General features: G+C 39.3%; 1 protein-coding gene across 2 annotated transcripts in view; it reads right to left on the minus strand.

Moving 5' to 3' along the window:
* Atp9b (ATPase phospholipid transporting 9B (putative)) overlaps positions 1-23,008 on the minus strand; it is a 219,926-nt gene that overhangs the window by 95,426 nt on the left and 101,492 nt on the right. For both annotated transcript variants that reach the window (XM_055628015.1, XM_055628014.1), the window contains exon 11: positions 19,598-19,674. In XM_055628015.1, coding sequence (XP_055483990.1) covers positions 19,598-19,674 — 77 coding nt within the window. The remainder of the gene's footprint in view (positions 1-19,597; positions 19,675-23,008) is intronic.

The raw sequence follows: 23,008 nt of genomic DNA on the forward strand, positions 1-23,008 counted from the left end.
TAATAGTTCATAACCCATGTACTTATCTGCAAAAGAACTTTGATACTTTTCACTCACAATTTAGGGTTTTATCTTGGCTTCCTAAATGTATTATACAAAACATTTACTCTTTGGTTATTTACATTTAAAAAAGAGAATGCAGACGCCGTGAGGCGACTGCCTGGTTTGGTCAAGTGCTCACTTACAGTGCAAGCCTGAGGACCTGAACTCAGTCTCTGGCCCCAAGTAAAGGCAGGCTCAGCACAGGTCTCTAGCTTCCCTGCTGACGGGGAGGGGCAGGAGGACCTTTGGGCTTGTTGGACAGGAGCTAAGTAGAATCAGTGTGCTCCAGGCTAAAAAGAACTTGCCTCAAAACACAAAGGTGGAGAAGTAATTGAGGGACAACACTTGATGCCAACTTTGGCCTCAACATGTGTACCCACTGGTACACACACTCACGCACAAACACACACAGGATCATCATTTTTTTAAAAATAAAAACAAAAAATCTTACAAGTATCAAGTACCAAACAAAGAGAAGGGAAGCTCCTTTCAACACTCAAGGAGAAACATAATCAGGAGACAAAGGCTTTCAAGTAGATCTCACACAGGTAGGCCCCATTTCCCTCCCCTGTGGAGAAAAATGCACATTGTGACCTGGCTTCATCACAGTGAATGAATGACTCCTGGCACCTGCGGTACACTCAACTAAAGAATACTGTGGTCCTCGCCTTCTAAAAACGCTGCAGTTTACACACTGGCTCTGGCCTTTCCTATGACATGGTCCACTCACCAGGTCACCCTTCACAACTTGAAGTGATACCAGAAAAGAGCACAGCCACCAAGCACATGCATCTGTGCATGCATCAAGTCTCGGGTCTCTTCTGAAAAGCTTGTGCTGATTCTGCATGTTCAAGAGGGATAGACTGGTCCTGCTGATTGCTGGCTAGCAGCCCTTACTGACATTAAAACCTTTACTGAAAAGCAATCAAAATGCTAAAAAGCCAGCAAATTTAGGACAATACAATTTAACATGTTGGTATGCTACAATTTTTATTTTAATTACAAATTATTTCAAAAATTTCTACTGTGAAACATCAAAATTGTGTTTAAAACAAGAATAAATAAGGGAAATCTGTAAAAGATCTCGAAGTTTTGTCTTTACTTTAGATACACAAAGGATACTGAAATCTAGCATGGGTATGAAGATAAGCCTGTATTTTCTAAAGCACCTGACTTCTGACCATTAGACCATATTTGTAGCACCTTTCATAGGTGGCTATAAAAGGAGACCAAATCCTCCAGTTAGTTCTTACTCTCATCCATGGTCCACATTCTCAAAATACTCAGCACCATGGTTAGGTTGGCATTTCATTCATTTCCTCTTTCAAATCCAAAGCTGAGTGTGTGGCATGGCAAGGCTTTGCCAGCAGAGGGCACTCCAGGTTGGCACAGTCTTCCTGGAGTCCGCTCTCTGTAAAGCATAGCTTCTTAGATCACCTGCTCAGTACATTAACCTCATGGATTTACTTTTTTTTTTTTTTTTTTTTTTTCTTGACAGCAAAGTTGACCTAAAGATCTTCTTATCATGAAGAGTTCAGGGCAGAATTGTTAGGCTTTAAACACTCTGAACTATAGGGTTGGGAGAGCTCCCTGAATAAAAATCTACCAGTATAAGGAAGAAATCCTATTAAAGATCTGAAGCTCCCACCCCAACACACTCAAAATGCTATATACAGTGTATAAGCCAAGTGTGTGAAATGGCAGCTAGAGTTTGCAGAGTGGTCTGAACAGCCTGAGTGTATTTATCTGATTCTGTGGTAACAGTACAGAGAGCCTTCAGTTTTAAGTGGTTTGACCAAATCATCCACCAACTTAAAGGAATTACGTCAAAACCTTACACTAGCCACTGACAGCACACATCTCAGTATGCAGCACCAGTCACATGACTGGTGTCTGAGGTCAGGTATTTGGTTGGCAACTTAGTTTAACTATGTAAAACTCATAAACTACACCCAATTCTTACATTTTATGTAGATAATGTTCTTGTCATGAAACTTAAATTAAAAGAAGGTTCCTCCCCTCCCATTAATTGACATTTATGGTTATTAATGACATATGAAAGACTCAATAATCTGGAGTTTTATAGTCTTTCTGAATTATCAAAGACTTTGTAGTTACAAATTCACCTACTTGGTAAAAATTACTTGTCACTCTGGAAGAAATGCTTTGGCAGACATTTAAGAATATGTGCAAAAAAAGCAAAATACATACACACACACACACACACACACACACCCCAAAAAAAACTACCTCCGGATGCTAGTAGTTCATTGGCTAAGTCAATGAGGCAGAGCCACATATGCTCTCTCCATGGATTCCAGGAGTCAAGGATAACGTGTAGCCCACTTTTTAAAGACAGAATGGACTGAACAACTGTGTCGAACAGCATCATGGGTTATTATTCTTTTTAACTCAAAAAATGTGTTATCTATAACATACAGATGAACGTGTGTGCACAGCCTTGAGAAGACACACAGATTTATCCTGACTGAGATGGCTCTGTCCTGGGACACTCTCCACAGGTGCCCAGTTCATTTGTTCAGGATTTCATGGCCTTATCAGGTCATCCCTGGAAATCAATGCCATCTTTGGTTTGCTTGACAACCATGATATCTGCTCTGGGAAAACTCTCTTCACTATTGAGCAGGTTGGTTGTTGGGTTACTTTTTTTTTCTGTTTGTTTTTATTGCTCATCTGTCTGTTTGTTTTGATACATGTGTGTGGTAATCTGTGGTGGATTTTTTTCCTGTCTTAAGTGTGTTTATTTTTCATTTTGGAATATGAACTACTAAGTCTTACCTGTCTACACTCATGCAGTGGGCATGAAACTTATTTTGGCAACTTTGTACGTATTTTAGTAAATACTATTTACCTTCTGAATGTAGCCTGGTCTTTACTATCTGGAGACATCAGACTGAGCTTGAGTCACCACTGCTCTCACGGAATGAGAATACACCTAGCAGGTTCTGGGCTCACTAGTCAAACCACTGCTTTCCTTAAGACACAGGGTACTTATCCCTTCTCATTTTGTTCCACTATTTCTATTTCTAACAGTTCAATCTGAAGATACTATTTGATACATTTTATTCTGGAGGGTATATGTGTAAGTGTTGGTCTATTTCCTCATGTAGCAAGTACCTTCTTTAGATACCCTGAGAAAGAGAGTCTGTTAAATCATTCTTCAGAGTTGCTCCTAAATATTTATTTGAAGATGCTAGCTTATAAAATATATTACTCAATAGAATCAAATCTTGCACTTTTAAATAATTTGATAATACTACTAAAATTCTGGACTCTATCAAGACTTAAGGAAATCACTGAACAGGGCTTCCAATATATGCACTCTTAGTTTTTGTAGACTGTCTGCTTTCTCTAGTGGAAGTTTGCTAAGTCATCTGAGGTTACTAATTCTGACTCATAGCATCTTAGGAATAGCAAGAGGACAACAGAAAATTCCTGAGTGTTTAACTGGGCAATGGCATGGTGGTATAGTTTAGCTACCCAAGAGTCACAGCTTAAGAATCTTTACACAGCTCTGTTAGAGCCCTTCTGTGCCAGGAAGCTCAGAAAAAAGGCAAGGCAAGGGATGCAGGAAAAGAGCTTTAACACCGACACTATGCCAAATATCAGGTCTGAATCTCCCCCGATGGTTCATGGATGACTGAATATATGTGATATATGGACTACTGAAGAAGGTCCCCTCCGCATTCTCCAGGATATCTATCAATAAAAAAAAAAAAAAAAAAAAAAAAAAAAACAACAACAACAAGAGTGCTTTTAAATCAAGAACCGCTCACTGATTCAAAAGGACTATGACTCTATGACTAAAATATTACTGAGACCAAACTTAGGAGTATTCTTTCAGTTAATTCATTAAGTGTTCTGATAATAAGATGCATACTACCTATTTATAATAACACTGAAAAAACATGTGAAGATATAAAATGTTGGCCAGTGTTCGAAGCACCTCAGAATTACTATCATCTTGAACAACTAGTTTCTGCCATTTTCTGTCCCACCCACACATCAGCTTAAGTAGCTATTAACTAGAAGTTAATAAGAGGTAAACATTTTAATTTTTAGGACAGCACAGCAGAATGGCAGTCACAGAATGGCAAAGAGAGAGAAAAAAATTGAAGTGATGCTATCCTATCTAACATTTACCTCTAAATCAGCTCCTTGGCTTCCAAAATCTACAGAGCTCATGTTTTGCATTTTTTGTTTGTTTGTTTTGAGAGGAAAGTAAAATTCAGAAGATTTGCTGAAACATTTAAATGATAAGGGTAATATGGTTAAATAAACTTTTCATCTTCCTTAATCACCCTTTTATTATTAAAACGGTCTAAAGCTTTATTGCTGGTATCTTGGCAAATGTAACACTATTTCAAACCATCTAAAATTTTTGTGTTACTTTATGTCTTTACAGACATTTTATGAACCATTTCATACTTAATGGCTTGTAAGCAATCTCAAGAGTTGGGAATTGTGTGAAAAGTTGCTCAGATTGACAGATAAAGTGAAAAGGTCTGTATTAATTTCCAAATAAAGAAATGCATGGCGTGGTATCTCACGATGATTATACTCTAAAGTACCAATTAGAACGCATCAGAAACTAGAGCAAGTTGACACTCTACAATAAAGCAAATAATTTCCAGTTGGAGGGGCAGAAAATGTTAATATGCAATGTTCAAGACTACAAGAATCTTTGTAAAAGGAAGTAGCTAATAAGGTTTAATGATGCATGTCAGGAAGCCACAGTATGTAGGGAAACACAGCTGGCTTCATTTTGTAAACTATTTGATATACACATCTTTCTCGTTCACGATTATCAGCTGTGCCAGTGCCACAGGGGACAGTTTAGACTTCAAATCAGGATATTCTTCTTGTTCTCTAAATTACACGTAAAATACATTAATATAATACGGTGCTACAGGCTAGTGCCCGGGTGCAAGCTTATCATCTATGGGAAGAGGGATGAAGAAGTCCTCTGTCAAATGGATAGAAACAATCTCTAAGCCTAAATAGGCCCTAATCACCAAAACCATTCAAAACAAATCATAAAACAAACAAAATCACTTGGGATGTACTGAATTAATCACTTTCATAAAATTGTCACCATTCCTCACACCTTAGGTATAAAAATAGAAACTGACCTAAAATGCTTCTGCATGTTTGCTCCATCTTCCCTTTTAGGGGTACATCTGCAAGTGCACAAGAAACCTCCCTCTAAAAGGCAGTGTGTCTCATTTCCAGAGTCTCAGCTACGAGGGACTGCAACGTGCAGGTGACAGCAATTAGCAGCAGATGACAGAAGCACTTTGAATTTGTACCAGATGGCAGCAAAGGGTCACTGAAAGCTAGCAAACCTTCCACAAGGAAATCCTTGTGTTAGGCAACCATCAAACTCAAAAGCTCTTAGAAACAAATTAATTATTCAACCACCAGAAGACAACTGCTAGGTCACAGAACCAATATCAAAATGCTGTGAAAACACTTGGAGCGCACTTATTTGAAATGTAATTACACTTATTAGCTGTTAAAAACAAGCATGCCACATAATGACGAAAAGGTTGCCCTAAACTAAAAGAACTAAAATTCCAATAATTAGTGAATTGTCTTATGGCAAAATAAGAGTCAACAGGTTCTAATTCTGAACAAATGCTGCTCATGGCTGAACCCAGAACAGCCCAGTTCTAAGTAGACTCTCTTGAGCCCTCGCCATTTTGGCTGCGGGCAAAGGAAAGAATAGCAACAAACACTAACGCTGACCAGGGTAAAGGACAAGGCCAGACCAGGCACAGCTCTGCAAGGTCTGGAAGATCTTAAACAGAAGTTCAATGATGGCAGCAGGGCTTCAATATGGCGGGGAAATCACAACTAAGCACACGGAGAGAAGCACTGAAGAAGACAAGTTAAAGGAACCTGAATTCCTGTTAATAAGATATTAATAAATTTATAAATTATGAATGTTTTGCTTTTATCGTTCTTTAAAAATATAGATCCTGGGGGCTAGAGAGATGGCTCGCTCTGTGGTAAAGAGCATGGCTGCTCTTGCAGAGGACCTGGGTATGATTCTCAGCAACCAGCTCATGACCATCTGTAACCTAGTTCTAGGAATTATGACCTTTCTTTCTGCCCTCTGTGGGCACCAGGCACCCAGACGGTGCACATACATGCAGAGAAAACAGATAAAACATTAAAAAATATATGTCCATTAGTGTTTTATATACATATGCCTTTGGATGCCAGAGATCAGCCTGAGACATCCTTCCTTAAGAGCTGTCTTCTGTCTGGTCTTCTGAGATGGTCCTGGGCTCACCTACTAGGTGAGGCTGGTTGCCTGAGAGCTCCTGGGGGAACATTGCGTTCCCCACCTCTACAGTGCTGGCAATACTGCACTTGCCAACACTCACATTTTCACATGGGTTGTAGAGATAGAACTCAGGTCCCCAGTCTTGTGGGATAAACACTTCCTGTCCCCCACCATTCCCAAGCACATATTCTTTAAGTTTTGGGTTCTGGAGTGAGGGTTTATATCAGTGATTAAGCACACTTATAGAATGCACAAGGCCCCGAGGTCCATCCCCAGCCCTGCATACTACCACCATCCATTGGGAGACCTGTACCCAGTCTTCAAGACTTCCCTGTATTCCCTAACTAAAACCTACTCTGTGTTATCCCTCTCATCCTCCCTTGCACTTATTCCATTCCAACACTTTCTCCTTTTCCCTCAGTGATAAACGTTCCTTATGACCTGCTCTCTCTGTTCATCATTTCTATTTCCTGGGCAGCAGCTGGGTCATAAGACTCTACCCTGCTTTGCTTGCCTAGGCTATGGCAGCAAGCTTGAGTTTCCCTTCAGGCAGCTGTGATGGAAACATTACTGCCCTTTCAGACAAGAGCTTTTTACTTTGTCTTTTTTTTTTTTTCTTTCTTGTTGGTTTTTCTTTTCTTTTTTTTTTTATTAATTACACTTTATTCATTTTGTATCCCCCCATAAGCCCCTCCCACCTCCCCTCTCCCCGTCCCACCCTCCCCCCCTTTCTGCATGCATGCCCCTCCCCAAGTCCACTGATAGGGGAGGTCCTCCTCTCCTCCTTTCTGATCTTAGTCTATCAGTTCTCATCAGAAGTGGCTGCATTGTCAGGGTTCTAGGTTATCTCCACAGATAGTCCTTGTCTTTTTTCAAGATTCTTTCTGGCTTTCTGCTATGTGAACATGGTGCCCCTGGATGTCATTTTTTGAGCCTCTTTTTGGTATCTGTCATTAATTTCAGGAAGTTCTGAGAATTACTGTTTCAAGAAAATTTTTCATTGCTTTTTCTTCTCCTATTTCCATTATTCACATTGCATTAAAAAAATTGTTCCATACTTCTTGGACATTCTGTTATCCCTCGTTCCCCTGCCCCTGTTCTCTTTCCTTTTTGCTTTTCAAGTGGGGTGTGGGATCTCTAAAAGTGATTTCTTTTGTCAACTGTATATAACCTACTAAGAAGCCCATCAAAAGCACTCTGCTGATGACAATGATTCTAGCTTCAGCCTCCCTGGCCCTTTATGAGTTTCCACCTCCTGAAATAGACAACTCATCTATGTAAGCATGTTGGTGATTTTTCTATTAGAGCCCTTTTCTTGCTAGCCAAAGGCTTTTCAACTTCTGCTTGCAATACAAACTCTGCCATACCTCATTGTGGCTCGGATGCTTGCCTTAATTTTCAGCCTATTTTATCCTACCTTTTGCAAAACCCTGTTACCTCAGTATTAAGCAGTCCTAGGCCCCAGAATGTATACCATAGAACAGTGCTTCTAGTCTCAGGATCACTAAAGGGCCACTTCCTCAGAAGAGTTTTGCAGGTGCTGTGCCTAATCTGAGCTGCAGAATATGCCAGAATCTGTTTCTAGACGTCAGCTTATTCTAACTTGCGTCCCAGCCAGCCCTTACAGCAAAGTCTCAACTCCATATCACTGTCTCTACATCTGAACAATAAGGCACAACCAGAGAAAGTCTCACTACAATGTAAGAAAAGCCTTCACCAGCTCACAGCACCATGGTCAGTCTTCTCAGATGTCCTCTGCGAGCTTCCTCTCCCAGTCTTTCCTCTGAGATTTCTTTCCTGAGAAAGAAATCTTTCCTGAGATTTCTCTAATGCCTCAGGAGGTCTCACCAATTCACTGAGACGAGCATACTTCCCACTTCCCAGAAGTGTATTCATGCAAATATACTCTGCTGCATCTTCCCTGCAGTCAGTTCTCATATGCTCTGAAGATTATGAACTTGACTCCTTTGGGTCTAGCCTATCAGCAATCTTTTTTTTTTTTTTCCTGGATTCTTCTACATCCTCTCTCTCTTATTAGCATTCCCTATCAACATGGCTACCTTAATGTCTGGGGTAAGTCTAAACAGTACTCTCTTGACCACAGGCCCCAGAGAACACTCACCTCTTGCTCCTTCATCTCCCAACATGTAACTTCTGTCTTTGTAGCCTCAAAATGCTACTGATCTAAGGTCAGTGGAGCTCTCCAAAGAGCCAGATCCATTATTTATTTAGCCCATGAAAGCCAAACTCCAATCAGATTGCAGGATATGACACTTGGGAATCTATGCTCTGAAATGTGCCTGTGTCCAACAAATCGGTCTACCTTCTGTTGCAGTGTGATGCTTCTGAGGGTTTCCTGACATCACTGACCTTGACCCAGCATGACCTCTACAAAAAGCACCTATCCCAAGATTTCAACATCTTTAGCCCCTCATCTCAGTTAGGAGATCCAAGATCATCTCTAATGGCACTTGGAATTCTTGATCTTGAGTCAAAGCTTGGGGAGTTTTAGGGCAGTACACAGTATTTTATAGGATAGGCTTATTTGCTAGGTATTCCCCAAAATTCTAAGAAAAGTCATTAAAATTAGCAATTTACACTTTACAATTTACATAAAGTCACATTCAGGCCTTCTGACTGCTTCTTTACCCCACATCTAAGTTTTAGGAGGTTGTATACAGAGTCCTGTGGCATCCAAGGAGAAGGCGATCTTTGATGCTCACACACTCTAGAGGCTACTGCCTGGCCATAGGCATGTAACGTGGCCCTATCCCTTCCTTACAGCCACAGTGCCATAAATGTTCCTGGCTTTCCTCTCTAGTCTGTTCCCTCCTAGGGTACAGAAGCTTGCAGTACTCTTGCTTATGTAAGTCTTCGAGCCTGGGAGATTTTCCCTAGGCATACGTAGGCAGCCAACTGAGATTGGCTTGCAGAGATTGGGACTCTCCCACAGGGGTGCCCATCATGCAGAGACACAGGCAAAAATTGTTTCTATACAGTTTCCACTCCTCAACCCCAGAAGCCCTGCAAGAGGAAAGGTGCCTATACCCATTCTTAGGACTAGTTTCTTTACGAGCTTCCCCATTTATGCCAGGCCACACAAGGACATTTGAGGGCCTTGCTTCTATATCTGAGCACTTAATCCCTAAACGCTGCAGTAATTCCCATTAAGTACTGTCTCTTAGATCTCAACAGTATCGGGTCTCTCAAAATCAAATACCTCTGTGCTTACAAGACCAGCACTAGGAAGGTGAAGGAATAAGGATCAAGAGTTCATGGTCGACTTAGGTAAGCTGGAAGTCAGCGTGGGTCACTTGTGACCCTTTCTCAAAATACATGTGCATGCAGATATATACATGTCAGCAGCCCTAAATGGCTTCAAACTCAGAGATCAGCCTGCCTCAGCCTCCAGAATGCTGGGATTAAAGGTGTATACCACCTTGCCTGGCCTTCTTGGGTTTGTTGTTGTTTGTTTTAGTGAATTGTTATGAATTGCTATCTAGAAGGCCACTCAGGAGTATACCTCAGAAGAGGTTTGACTACTGATCCAAGGGTGCAGAGACCTGAGTCTAGCCTTCGTCTATTCAGCATCATTCCCTGATAGTGATTTCCCTGCTCATGAGTCTGTGTGCTCAGCCTGCTGGGAAGAGGCAGAGCACCCAATGATCTGCCTTCATCCAAACAAGAGGCAAATGCATCATCTGAGACCAAGATTAAACTCATAGTAGTCATTTTTCTTTATATTGTTTGGAATTAAAAACGTATTAAATTGATCCATTATGAAAATTCTATTCTCTACATTGTGTGATTCAGACCATGTCTATATCTTAAGGCTATGAAACAGTTTTTGTAATTGTAATAACAAAACAAATTATTGACTTTAAGTTAAGAAAATTGTTGCTTGAATGACTAAATATTCAACCAAAACAAAACAAATCTCTTTCTAAATTGTGTCATATACAATTTGCTCATTTCCACAGGTTAATGAACTCTCTGCAGCTATGCTGTTTGTGCTTATCTTTCATTTCTACTTTTTAAGTCTTTATTTGGAGGTTAAAGAAAAGTGCCCATAATACAGTTTAGCAACTACATGACTGTGTGACTCAGAGTGTGCCATCAATATTACTACAATGCAAAAATATACTTCGTGTCAGCACCAATGGCAAAGTTAAAAGAAATCGGGTAATGTGGCTTAAATCTACGTTTGGGTTCTAGACCTAGCTCGCTAAGTCTGCCCATTATCACTAAGGTATCCTAATTTAGAACATTAGTCTAAAAGAATGTGAATGTGATTTAAGTCACACCTCAGACTGGTATAGTTTATTTACTATGTAGGAAGCATAGGAAAAAAAGTAGAAGTCAGAGTCACTAATTTCACTTGGTGAGATTAGCACTAAGGAGTGATGCTTTTAGTCCCCGACAAGAAAAATAAAACATGCCCTCATCTGCTTAGAGGTAGGGTGGCACACTTAACTCTGAGTGGTCCCTTCCTCTGGGTTTACAATGACATTAGTGTGGTGCTGATGGAGGTGATGGAACACCCACACTGAGGGCTGTGAGTACTGAGACCTATGCATGAGTGTCAGGGAAGATGAATGTTCTCCTATGCTGTGTTCAACTCATCTATCAGTTGATGAGTGAACTGCCTGCACATCTGTGCAGAGATCATTGCTCATTCACCAGGCCACATGGCATGCTCAACACTGAGAGAATGCATGATCATATTGCCTACGTGCCTTTTCCATCAAAGACGAACACCAGTATATACTCCCCAATAGGCTTTTACTAATGTAGCTTTCATTGATTTATGCTATGGTCAATAAAGGAAAGACAATAAGCAAGGTGAAGTGATACAAGACATTGGAACCCAAATGCATTGAGATGTAGGCTGGTTACAGTTAAGGGAATGCAAACACAAGCTCACTACAGATATTAGCAGACAGTTTCCCAGTATGAGGGAAGAAAATTATTGTACAGATAGAGGAAAGTACAAGAAACCCTGTAGAACTGTGATACAACTAGACTTCTGCCTGAATTCATGAGATCCAGTGTATATCAATAAAGAAATAAACGTAAATGCTTGTAGAGGGTGTTGATTCAGAGCATGGCTGTTATTCTGGCAAGAGATCTCATCCAAAGGCCTTCCAGGTCTGTGTGATCCAGCTGGAATACAAACACCCCTTTAATCCAGGAGACAGAGGCAAGCTAATCTGAGCTCAAGGCTAGCCTGTTATAGAACAAATCTCAGGTAAAGAAAAACTTAGGTCCAGGCATGGTGGTAGACACCTTTAATCCCAAACAATGAAGGTAAAGACAGTTTATAGAAGGAAACACCCATGTTTGAAAGTGATGTTTAATTGAGTGGCAGGAAAAGTGATGAATCAGAGAAGATTTGACAGAACAAGAAGGATTGAGGAGATTAAAGCAGATTGTTAATTAGTTGGGGGCCAAGCAGACCAATTCAGAGGCTGAAAGAAAAGCAAGATTGAGTAAGTTATCTGTGAAAAGACTTTGAGCCAGAACAACTGAGTTGAACCAGTCAGCTAAGAGCTCAGAAAGAACAAGAAAGGATGAGCTTATTCAGTAGTGAGTCTCAGAGGCTGAAAACATTCTAGGCCTAGGTTAGATTGTAAGGAGGCTAGAAGCTTCTAGGATGAGGCCTAGGTCAGTAGACAGAGGAAGTAAGCCATCCAAGACAACAACCGGAACAGCTGAATAAAGTTCTTTTTATGCTCATCCATCCACTTAACCATCCATCATTCTCCTATATATTCATCTATCCCCCCATTCTACCAGTACAAGGGCCTAAAACAGCACATCTCAATAGCAATAACCATGCCCTACTCCCAACACCTAACTTCAAAATACCATTCTTTGATGAAGGGAATTTAGGATGATCCTAGAGCTAAGACAAAGAAAATATAAAAAGAGCCAGATACATCTTTTAGTAGAAGAACAAAAAATGCTGAGGATGATCGTTCATACTAATACACAACCTGCTTAAAAGGTTCCCACAGGCCAAAAAGAAAATGAGCAACAATCCAATAAAGTAATATACTATTTAATTCCCCAAATAAGAGCAAACAAAAAACCACATAGGAAAATGCGGGCAAAGCCTGATACCAATCAGTCAGTGCTGTCTCTGTGCCCTATGCCACTCTGTATAATACCAGAGTGCTTCTACCAGCCTGCACGGCATTTCTACTTTTATGAATGACATGGTCACCATCTCCACAACTATTATAAACCATGTTCACAAGAGTCATTTTTATTTAATTCATTGTTGTCTGTCCAGCATTACTGGCTGTGTAAAAAGCATGATATATAAGAATATGCAAAGCACAGCTTCTGTCTCCATGACATTTAAAACCTTATGGAGGACAGGGATAAGTTAACTATGAGGTTGTCTTAGGCTGACTCATATCTTCAACCAGCATTTACTGAGGAGCTAGCTTGTGTAGTGTCGGAAACACCAGGATGAATGGATAGTCCAAGCCAAGGAACTGTGATAGAAGGAGAATAATCACTGATCTACACAAGTGTGTGGCTAAATGGCCCTACAAGCTTAAGACAGCCCTCTTAGAGAGGCAGTGAGAGTGAGGAGTGGAGAGGTGGAAGGAGGGAAGAAGGACTCATGCATACTGTGAAAAGGCTACTGTTTGTCATCAGAGCAACAATAAACATGCAAACAAGCCTTATCACATCTGTACTTCTTGCTATGTGCTGCTGTGAAAACATATCAAGGGTCCTCTGCACAGTGAGCTGCAGACTCCTGGGCCCAGTGGAAAGGAAAGGAGGTTTACTTCAGTGGCGAGGCATGGACAGACACCCCACAGCCTGCCCAGAGCCTGGCTCTGAATGAAGGAATTAACAAGGGAGGCAGCAGAAGGAAGGAAGGAAGGCAGAGAGATACAGATGTTCAACAGAACCACATCCCCTCCTAGTGGACTTTGGCAAGGGGACCATGACAACCCAAGGGCCCTCCTTTTACACTGATTCCTGGCTCAAAATTGTCTCCAATGATGTCTGATTCTGATTCTGAGAGACCTGTTGCTTACAGAGGCTGTCAACAGAGGACTTCTATATGTATAAGAATGAACAGCAGGGCACTCTGGTCAGCAGCAGCTGGTTACAGGAATCCTCTGGCCTGAGAAAGGTGGCACAGAGTGGCACCCTGAGAACCTGAGTGACAGAAGGTTTTAATCTCTTTTAATCTTATCTCCTCCACCCTATCTGTGCTCTACAAACAGGTCTGGGAAATTGCCCTACCAAATGAAATTGCCTACCTGCCTAAAGTAGAATTCTATGTTATAAATTTAGATTGCAGATACTTTGTTATTGTCCTAAGGCATAAGGAAACTACCAAATATATTCTTACTTAACATAGACAAATACACAGCAAGCACTTCTTATTCACAGCATTATGCAGAACTAGGCATTTAAATAACACATTTGTTATGAAGGGCATTTGCTTTATAGTCAAAATTCATATTTAAAGGAATTCAGGGACCAAAACTAATATTTGTACTTTAGATGTTTCTCTGTGCTTGTAGAGCAGGTCTCATCAAGATAGCTTCTTTCCTGTTTTCCTAGAGTTCTAAGTCTGTGTGTACTCACAACGCAGACAAAGCTGTGTGTGGCTGTGATTCCAGTGTGCCGGACACAGTGATAGTGGCCTGGGTACCAGTGTGGCCCAAGCAGGTGTGCTGCATCATGTCTGTGAGCTACTAGAGAGCTTCGTGGTCAGCTTGATGGTAGCTAATATTTTCCTGATGAGGCTTGAAAAGACTATGATTTGTCAGCAACACTGGTGAAAAAGGCATCCTAGGCTATTCATGAGGTCGAGTGCAACTTTACATTCTCCCCATGCAGCTTTTGGTGAAGTAGAGTACCCCACGTTAAACTGGAAACTACATTACTTGAGAAGGCAGCTGTTAGAAAAACAAAGTTCCATGATGATATGTAACCACAAAAAAGACAAAAGCAAGTTACTCTATTGTAATATTTTACTATAGTTCAAGAGGACTCTTAAAATATTAATAAATGGTCCTTTTAAAATAAAAAAGCCATTTTCCAAAACTGCCTTGATATTTCAACTGGGAATGTACATCGCAGTTGACTCTATTTTGTTCTATTGTCTGAAAATGCCTTGCAACAATCCAGATAACGAGAGGCAGCTCTAATTCCCATAATGGCACATGTCACCTGTCTCTCTGTCAATGAGACATCTGAAAGCATCTTTTTATTAGAAACACAAATCAATATGCCCAAGGGATTACAATAAATGCTTGAAGCAATTTGTATTATCATTTCATCCTTGATGTTCTTGCTCTGAGCAACTTATTATTATGAGCGGCATGAAAATGGCAACCTGTCACGATTGATTTCCTTAACCTTCTCTAAGAATTTTTCCCTCTTAAATGTAATCAAGTATCATCTTATTAAATACATCTAAGGCAAGGTTTTATAAAGCAGTCCATTACTCAAGTTGTAGTCCTTGTAATTTATAAACTTTCACCAAATTTCATTGTAAAGTTGCTTAGTAATAAAAACTTTTTATTTGTTCAAAGTTTTAAAACTTCCAAATATGAGTAGAGTCCATCTCTTGAGGAAATCCTACAATAATGGACAATTTTCCTTCATCTAGAAAAATCAGAGAACTCTCTATCTGGATGATAACACTGTACTTTTTAGCTCCTTCTGAAATAAGCATAAAACTACACTTTCCAATTACATTGTCATTAGAGTGCAAGAAAAAAATTTAAGAAGAAACGTAAATGAATAAGTCATTTACTTATTGTACTGTATCAGTTGGAGTTGCTCTACTAACCCATACCCTATCTGGCACAGGAGTCTTTCAAGGGCAGATGTCAGAGCAGTAGTTTCTTCTTTCTTGCTCCTTCCCTCTACTCCTTCCTCTCTTCTATTCTCTCTTTCTCTCTCCCCCTCATTTTTCCTTCTCTTCCTTCAGCTTCTTTAATTAACATTTCTTCTCCCTGGTCTGGGATCCTTGTCATAAAACAAGTTAGTCTACCCTTGCCTTAACCAACCCTGAGCTCAGTTTCTGCAGCATGACACCCCTATCCTGCTTTACCCTTATGCTTCTCTGACACTGAGAACCCTTGCCGGAATTTCTCTCTTGAATATCTACTGCAACTACTGAATTGTAGCAATATTTTTCAGACTTCTAAATCTAGTAACCCCTTCCTTTACCTCAATGAATCCTGCAATTGCTCCCTCCTGCTGAATAAAATGTCCTCTTCATGCAACTGTGTTTTTTTTTTTTCCTCAGTTATTCTTCCTCTGTTTCCTTTGTTCAACTTTTGAAACAAACATTTTTGGAATTCCACTTTTTTATTTCTCACCAACTACAAGACTCCGGGAAATTGTCATCCACAAGCACACTGTAAGTGCTAATACTGCTCAATAGGTATTTCCAACTCTCCCAATTGGATCACAGGAGAGGATTGTAATTTCCCGATACCCTGAACTTAGATGAGGCCATTTAATTGCTTTGGCCAATGAAATTAATTTTATGCTGTTCATTGCTAAAAGCCATTAAGGGTCAGTAGTGATATGCCAGTCCTTATGCTAGTGACATGGTACTGGGCTGCCAAGGAAGGTCTGGGAGGGTTCATGATGAGCAAATCCGTTGGTGTCTGGCACAAAATGTGTGTAAGACTGCTACAGAGTCCACCATAGTTTGTGCAGCATATTATCTAGCATGGATTACCTCATCCTGACTGCTAACTACTACTCCTCATTCTGAATTATGGACATTTCAAGCAATATCTACTTTTCTAGCAATAAGCTCCATAGCTAAATCTCAACTAATCATCCTGTCAGTCAAGGTCCCTTGCTTAGGATCACCGTCAGAGGTGAAAATAGATGAAACCCAGTAAAGCTCAGGAAAATAATTTTATTTCCCTCAGAACTATTAGTTTTATTTGTACTAGTCTTCTCTGAAGTCTAAAGGCTTAGAGAACAAGTGAAATATAATTTTCAGAAAACACCACACAAACAGCAAACAACCATTTCTGTTCTGTAATTATAGTCAACATCACATGTTCTTTTTCATTTAACATTTATCAAAACCAGCAATTCACCCTGGAAAAATCTTGGCTGTTTTGTCCACTGCAGCCTGGCTGAAGCCTTTTCCTGAATTTTACTCATATAAACTAGCACTGAACACTTGGAAAGATTTCACTGCATACATATGTAAACATATATAATTTATTTCTCTCTTGGATTAAGCCTCAACTTACAAAAAGTATTTCAAAATCAAGCCTGAGAAATGCCTCCTAAGGAGCCCCACTGTCAGCAGGCTCAGCTGTAGAGAGAGAGAAGGCCCTCCTGAGCACTCAGGGTCCTGAGGGGTCAGTCACACTGGCACATGCCCACTGTGTGGATGAACCTCAGCTGTGAAGATGCATGTGTCTCCCAGGGGAGAAAAAGGTGGAAGTGAGCACACAGAAGTGACAAACTTGGGGAAAGAATGGATGGTTTCAGACTGATACTTTTAGAAAGAACTTTAAGAACTACCCATCGTGTACTGGGTGTTCTACAAACCTCAACTGTCACTTCTATGAGTGTGGCTAGAAAGGGGGAAGAATGAACACCAAATAAGGACCAAGGTGGGGCCAACTGAAAAGCACTTTAATATCAGTCTGTGATGGCTACTTAATGGTAGAGCATAAGTTCTAATGTGAACCTAAAAACTCCAATAATAAAACTCACTAACACCAAGGAAAAAAGCAAATTTCAAATACGCACAGAAGGCATGCCAGAGAGGAGGCTCTCACTACCGATTGTAAGCACTTGATGTTCTTGCAGAAGACTAGGGTTTGTTTCCCAGAACCCATATGGCACCCGAAAACCAACTGTAACTTTAGTTCTAGCGGAACTGATGTGCCCACAGAGCCAGAAAAGGGGGTCAGATCCTTTGGGATTGTACTTACAGACAGTTGTGGGTACCGGATATTAAACCAGGGACATCTAGACGACCAGCCACTGAGCCCTCTCTCCAGCCCCAGCTGCTTAGGATTTCTACATATGAATCAGCAGGTATTTTTCAACTAAAAATGAGGATTGATATGCAGAATATTTTATGTCACAAAATGACATTAGGATCTGCAAGGCAGCTGAGTGTGGTGATGCACACACCCTTAACTCCAAAACTCTAGAAAGGTAGGAGGGTCCCTATAAGTTCGAGGCCAGTCTGGTCTACATCACAAGTTCCAGGCCAGCCAAAGCTATAGAGTAACACAGTATGACTCAGTCAACCATATAATAATAATTGCAATACAGCATCTAATACTGAGGCACATTCCTTTTTAAAAGTGACAAATAATATGAGCTGATTCTCAACCATAGGTGGGATTCATATCTATTTTACAGATGTGAAAATTAAGATGCAGAATTAACAACCCATTTGTTCAAAGCCGAGAACCTGGTCAATGGCAAAACCTAGATTCCTCCCCAGCTAACAAAGCAAGTGTGAGAATCCTTAGCTACGACCATAAACTTATCTGAACCACAATGAGCCACTATGAAACATATGCAGAGAATGCAGCTGAGAAATTGGAGACTATGAAAAAACATGAGATAAGCGCAATTGAAGAATAAGGAGAAATGTAAAAGTCTGCTTAAAAGGTAGCTCTAAAATGGTAAATTTACTGCTTAAAATTACATTTATCCCCAATATCCCCATAAACACAAAAGTGACAGCAGGAAGAAAAACCTCTTAAAGTAGCACATGCATTAGAATATTCTACCTGTTCATTTGAGGAAACAATCATCACAGTTCTTTGAAAACATGTATAAGTATGAACATCATTCTAAAATTAGCTTACCATATTGTTTTAAGCAAATTGCTTTAGTTTTGTTGTTGAAGTAGTCGCTAAGATATATTTGATGCCCAGAACAGAATTTGCTAAGTAAATCTAGAGAGAAGTTTCTCCTCAACACAGTTAGAATTCATACTCAAGTTACAGTGAAATATACATACACATACTTGGTACCATTGTCTGAATTTTAATTTGGTGAAACTAATACTGAACACTGGCAAGATATTACCCCATGTGGAAACTTTCGTTATTCATTATGGTTGGACTACTTTTGAATGCTGTCTGTCTGTCTATCTTAAGTAGAGTCATACACAAACACTTGGAGACTTAGAACTGACCAGCTGTGTTGGCAGAGACTCTCTAGCAGGCCCCACTTACATCAGCAAACATAGGGGTTAACCCACTTTGGTGGTGTTTGGTTATGTACTGGGGAAGATGATGTTCTCCTGTTTTGTTTTGTTTTTTGAGACAAGCTCTTTGCTATGAAACTCACGATTGGAGCCCAGACTGGCCTTGTACTTACAGTCTCTCACCTGCCTCAACCTCCCTAATGCTGAACTTAAACACATAAGCCAAGACGTTTGGCTTGCTTTCCTACTTTTTGAAGGACTATTAAAAAAAAAATAGTTCTTAGCTGAAGAAAAGGACTACATCATACCAGATAAATACATATATTTTAAGGGCATATTTTATTTCTTCTGTTTAGAAGAAAGCTTTCCAGCAAAAAAAAAAATAATAATAATAATAACCTTCACTATTAGTGACCTACAGTGTAAGGCATGGATCTGTGAGAACTGTTTATTTTATTTAAATACATATATTATATTTCAAATAAGTAAGCATAAGATGAACAGTAAGTTTCTCATTTAACTGTACTTTCAAACATTGACTTCATTATCAAAAATGAATCAGCCACACGCAAATACTGAGAATGCACACTAACTTTTCATTGTGATTTAACTTATAAACATATTTTGATTGTACAAGTGATGATTTTAGGAGTATTACCAGGAGTCTTTGGACTTTTAGTATGTTTTTGAAATGAAAGAAACAACCCAGATATAACAACTATCAAGATAAGTAATATAAAGGACTAAAAAATTATTTTAAAAAGAAACCATCAACATAAAGAACACAAACTACAATATAAACTTTAGACGAGAACCCGAAAACTAACTGCCAAATATAAGGCACATATAAAACTCATATGAGGCAGAGGATCCTTGCCTAAGAGAAGGTATACAAACACAGGGACTCGTTAGAATTCATCAGCAGTGGAGAGTGTGTTTTTCATATTATGTATTATGCTACATAAATGGACTAGTCAGCACTACATAGACTTACTGAAAGGAAAAAGCAAGTTCATTAAAGCAGTCACTCCTTAACTCTAGCCTACCTTATTTTTTGGATTGGATGTGTTCATTACACTTCGGGTCTCTTTTCCAGTATAAATGACAACACCTATTACAGTACCTGCAAAAACATGAAAGTGGTCCTTATAGCAATATTTGAAAGCAGAGATAACACTTTCTAATTAATTATCTCGATGAAAAATACATTATACTATTTGAGCTTATACACATTTATCCAACAGTTTATTTAATTTGGTTAGTTGAGAAAAAATCTTAACCTTCACTTTTAAAAGGACTTTGTAGTAAAACAATTTGGTAAACAATACAAATTTGCCTATTACATAACAGTGAAAAAAGTATTAATGTACTTTTTCCTGATATCAGGAGTGACAGGGGCTTTTCTTTACCATCTACTGAAAGAGTAAGTAGGTCACTATTAAAATGGCATCAAAGGCCGTATCCCTGAAAAACACACTGCAGGACCTGCAAACAGGACAGGGCACACAGAGCCAGCTATTCTGCTTGAGTATGTTCCTGTGCAAGGAAGACCAGGAGTGCATCTGTGGCTCTTTCAGATGCTCATTCTGAAAGCAGCAGCAGAGCAAAGGGACACTACTCAGTGGAGCACGTGCGAAGCATGTACTAGGTCCTGGGGACCACCTTTAGCACCACAAAACTGAGTAGGGAATCAAACAAAAACCCACCAGAAACATAACTTAAATAAAATTGATTACAAATTTAGAAGCCGCTCATTTCCTTAATAGAAGTTTCTAAAAGTCTGGTTTTCTAAGTTTATAGGTCAAAAAGATGCAGTGCTTTTTAAATTTAGGAAAATGATAATGTGTATGTTATAAAGGCTCAAGCATTCATCTATAGACTGCCAAAACTAAAAACCACAGATATAACACCTGTATCATTTGTAGTCCTAATTTTGTCTTTAAAATTGAAAACTCTTGATATTAAAATTTACAAAGTAGAAAGACATTATAAACATATGAATATAAAGCAGTGTAAATAACAATCCTAACAAAATTAACTAAAAATTACAAAAAAAAAAAAAAAAAAAACAAACCGTTTTGCTTCAGAGGCTGAGAAAGAAAGCTAGTAAATTCAAGGCCAGCCTGGTATACACAGTAAGAACCTTAACAACAGCAAAACCCTCGAAATCACATAACCTTAGATGAGGCATTACAATGCGAAATTTAGCAAACTGTAAGTTAGGATCAACAATGTAAACTTGAACTATTATTAGCTCTGTCTGAGCGCGGACGGCCACACACCGAGTATCCCGTAACTCAAGTCTCTGCTCCAACAACTCTGCAGGGGCAGACCCACCAGGGTTCTCAGCAATGGCACCCAGCACCCAGAGACTGCAGGCCTCATAATTCTATCTGAGCACTGCTGCAAAATCAAGTTCTAAGAAGGTGCCGTTAGCCAACAAGCGTCATGAAGCTCACCCAGCTACATGAGTACTGTCTCTGTACTATGATCCATTGAAATTCCTACACAAGATGACTGCAGTTAGTATATGGGATATTAATACTTGATGAGGTAATACTATCAGAAACTTTCACACACACACAAAAGCGCACATCACAGAATTGTTTCAATATTAAAAGAATAAGGTTAAATGTTAAATATAACCTGATCAATATTTTTTCCTATTTTGCCAACTTAATTTATTCAAACTACAAAATTGCTTTTCATATTGAATAATCACAGTCCCATAACAAGTGCAAGTTGAAAAGGTGATTCATTATTATTATTTTAAGATTAGCAGAACAAACAAATGTCAGAGAAGCCTTCAAAATGATTCATCAAACTTAAAACCCCTGTCCTAACAGGCAAGGCAGATTCTGAATAAAGTGGGCTCTGGGCTGGTATAACGTAGAGTGCTCAAACAGAGAAATGCGAAGACTAACAAGAAACATGGCATATATAACACAGTTCCTGATGTTAAAGTTGTGTCACCTATTAACATTTGCCACAGGCTCTCATTGCTTTCTCTCATTTGATGGTTGCTAAAAATGACTACTCAGTGCAATTAGCTTAAATGCATTGTCGTTCTGAGTTGCATGCTTTTTTAATTACTTTAAATTGCTTGAATTAGTCCAGTACTATCCAGGATTCTTTGGTCTCTTGGACAAAGGGTTTGTATTTAGAAAATGATGTAGGTTACTGTAGAAAGAAGCACAGCAAAGGGAAAAGACAAAAGCTTGAGAGTGAGCCGTGAGAGGACAAGCCATGACATACTCTTGCACTGCAGCAGATAGATATAAGATAAAACAGAACAGATGCGGAATGAACTCAGATTCCCCAAGAGTAGGGGTAGGTGGGCATTTACATGCAAGAATTTCAATCCCTTTAATCCATATTTTTGGTGTAAAATTAAGCTCTCATTCTAGCTCCAAACTGAGAAATTTCTGTGAATTCTTGAATGTGTTTGCATGTTAAACCCACAGCTTCAAAGAAATTCCCATCCGTTAGGTAGGTACCACATCACAAAATCCCCAAGAGCAATGAGACATAATGTGCAGAAGTGAGTCAAAAATTTAGTTCAGTTTCCAGCAAGAAAATATTTTAAAAGACTTATGAGCACTTAGTCCTGAAAGTACTGCAAATTATTATACCCATCTGGTTGAAATCTCTATCTCTGATTTGACTAAAGCCACTTAAAAATCACTGTAGGGCCAGAGAGATGGTTCAGTGGTTTGGGACATTGACTGCTCTTCCAGAGGACCCAGTTCAAATCCCAGCACGCACATGGCAGCTAACAACGGCCTGTAACTCCAAGATCTGACACAATCACATAGACATGCATGCAGACAAAACACCAATGCATATAAAATAAAGGTAAATAAATTTTTAAAAAAATTCATTGTAAAAAGATTCAGATGCCAACTGTTCCAAGCAGGGTTAGTATAAGCAAGACACACTGATTACTGACTAGACACCTAGGCCCTATACTGGCTGGCCTCTTCAGATGAGTCTAAAGGTCACTATTTGGTCCACCTGTATGACTTCAAATTTTAGATCCATTATACCTTCTTCGAGGTCATCAGTTATTAATACTTTGGCTAAACTGTAGCCTCCCCGCTATCCATCCATACATATAAATTTCATAAAATACCCTACCAATTCAAATTAATAATTGAGTTGTATTTTAAAGCAAATAAATTTTCTATGAAAACTAGAAAGTGGTAATAGCATCAACCTTAGGGAGAAAGGGATTCTTCATATAAATATTTAACATGCATGACCACAAAACATAATCCAGCAAATCCAATGATAATCCAACAAATATACTTTCTTTAATTTTAAATGATCAGATGCTTTCAAAAATTTTAGCTGCCCCCTTTTAACCAGAGGTGACAGCATGTGAAATTTACTGAACATACATTTTAGACGTTCTAGAGAAAATTACATATAGATGCAAAATAACACACCTAGACCTT

The sequence above is a fragment of the Psammomys obesus genome, unplaced genomic scaffold, assembly GCF_907164565.1.
Source record: "Psammomys obesus unplaced genomic scaffold, mPsaObe1.curated_primary_1811, whole genome shotgun sequence".
Taxonomy (NCBI): domain Eukaryota; kingdom Metazoa; phylum Chordata; class Mammalia; order Rodentia; family Muridae; genus Psammomys; species Psammomys obesus.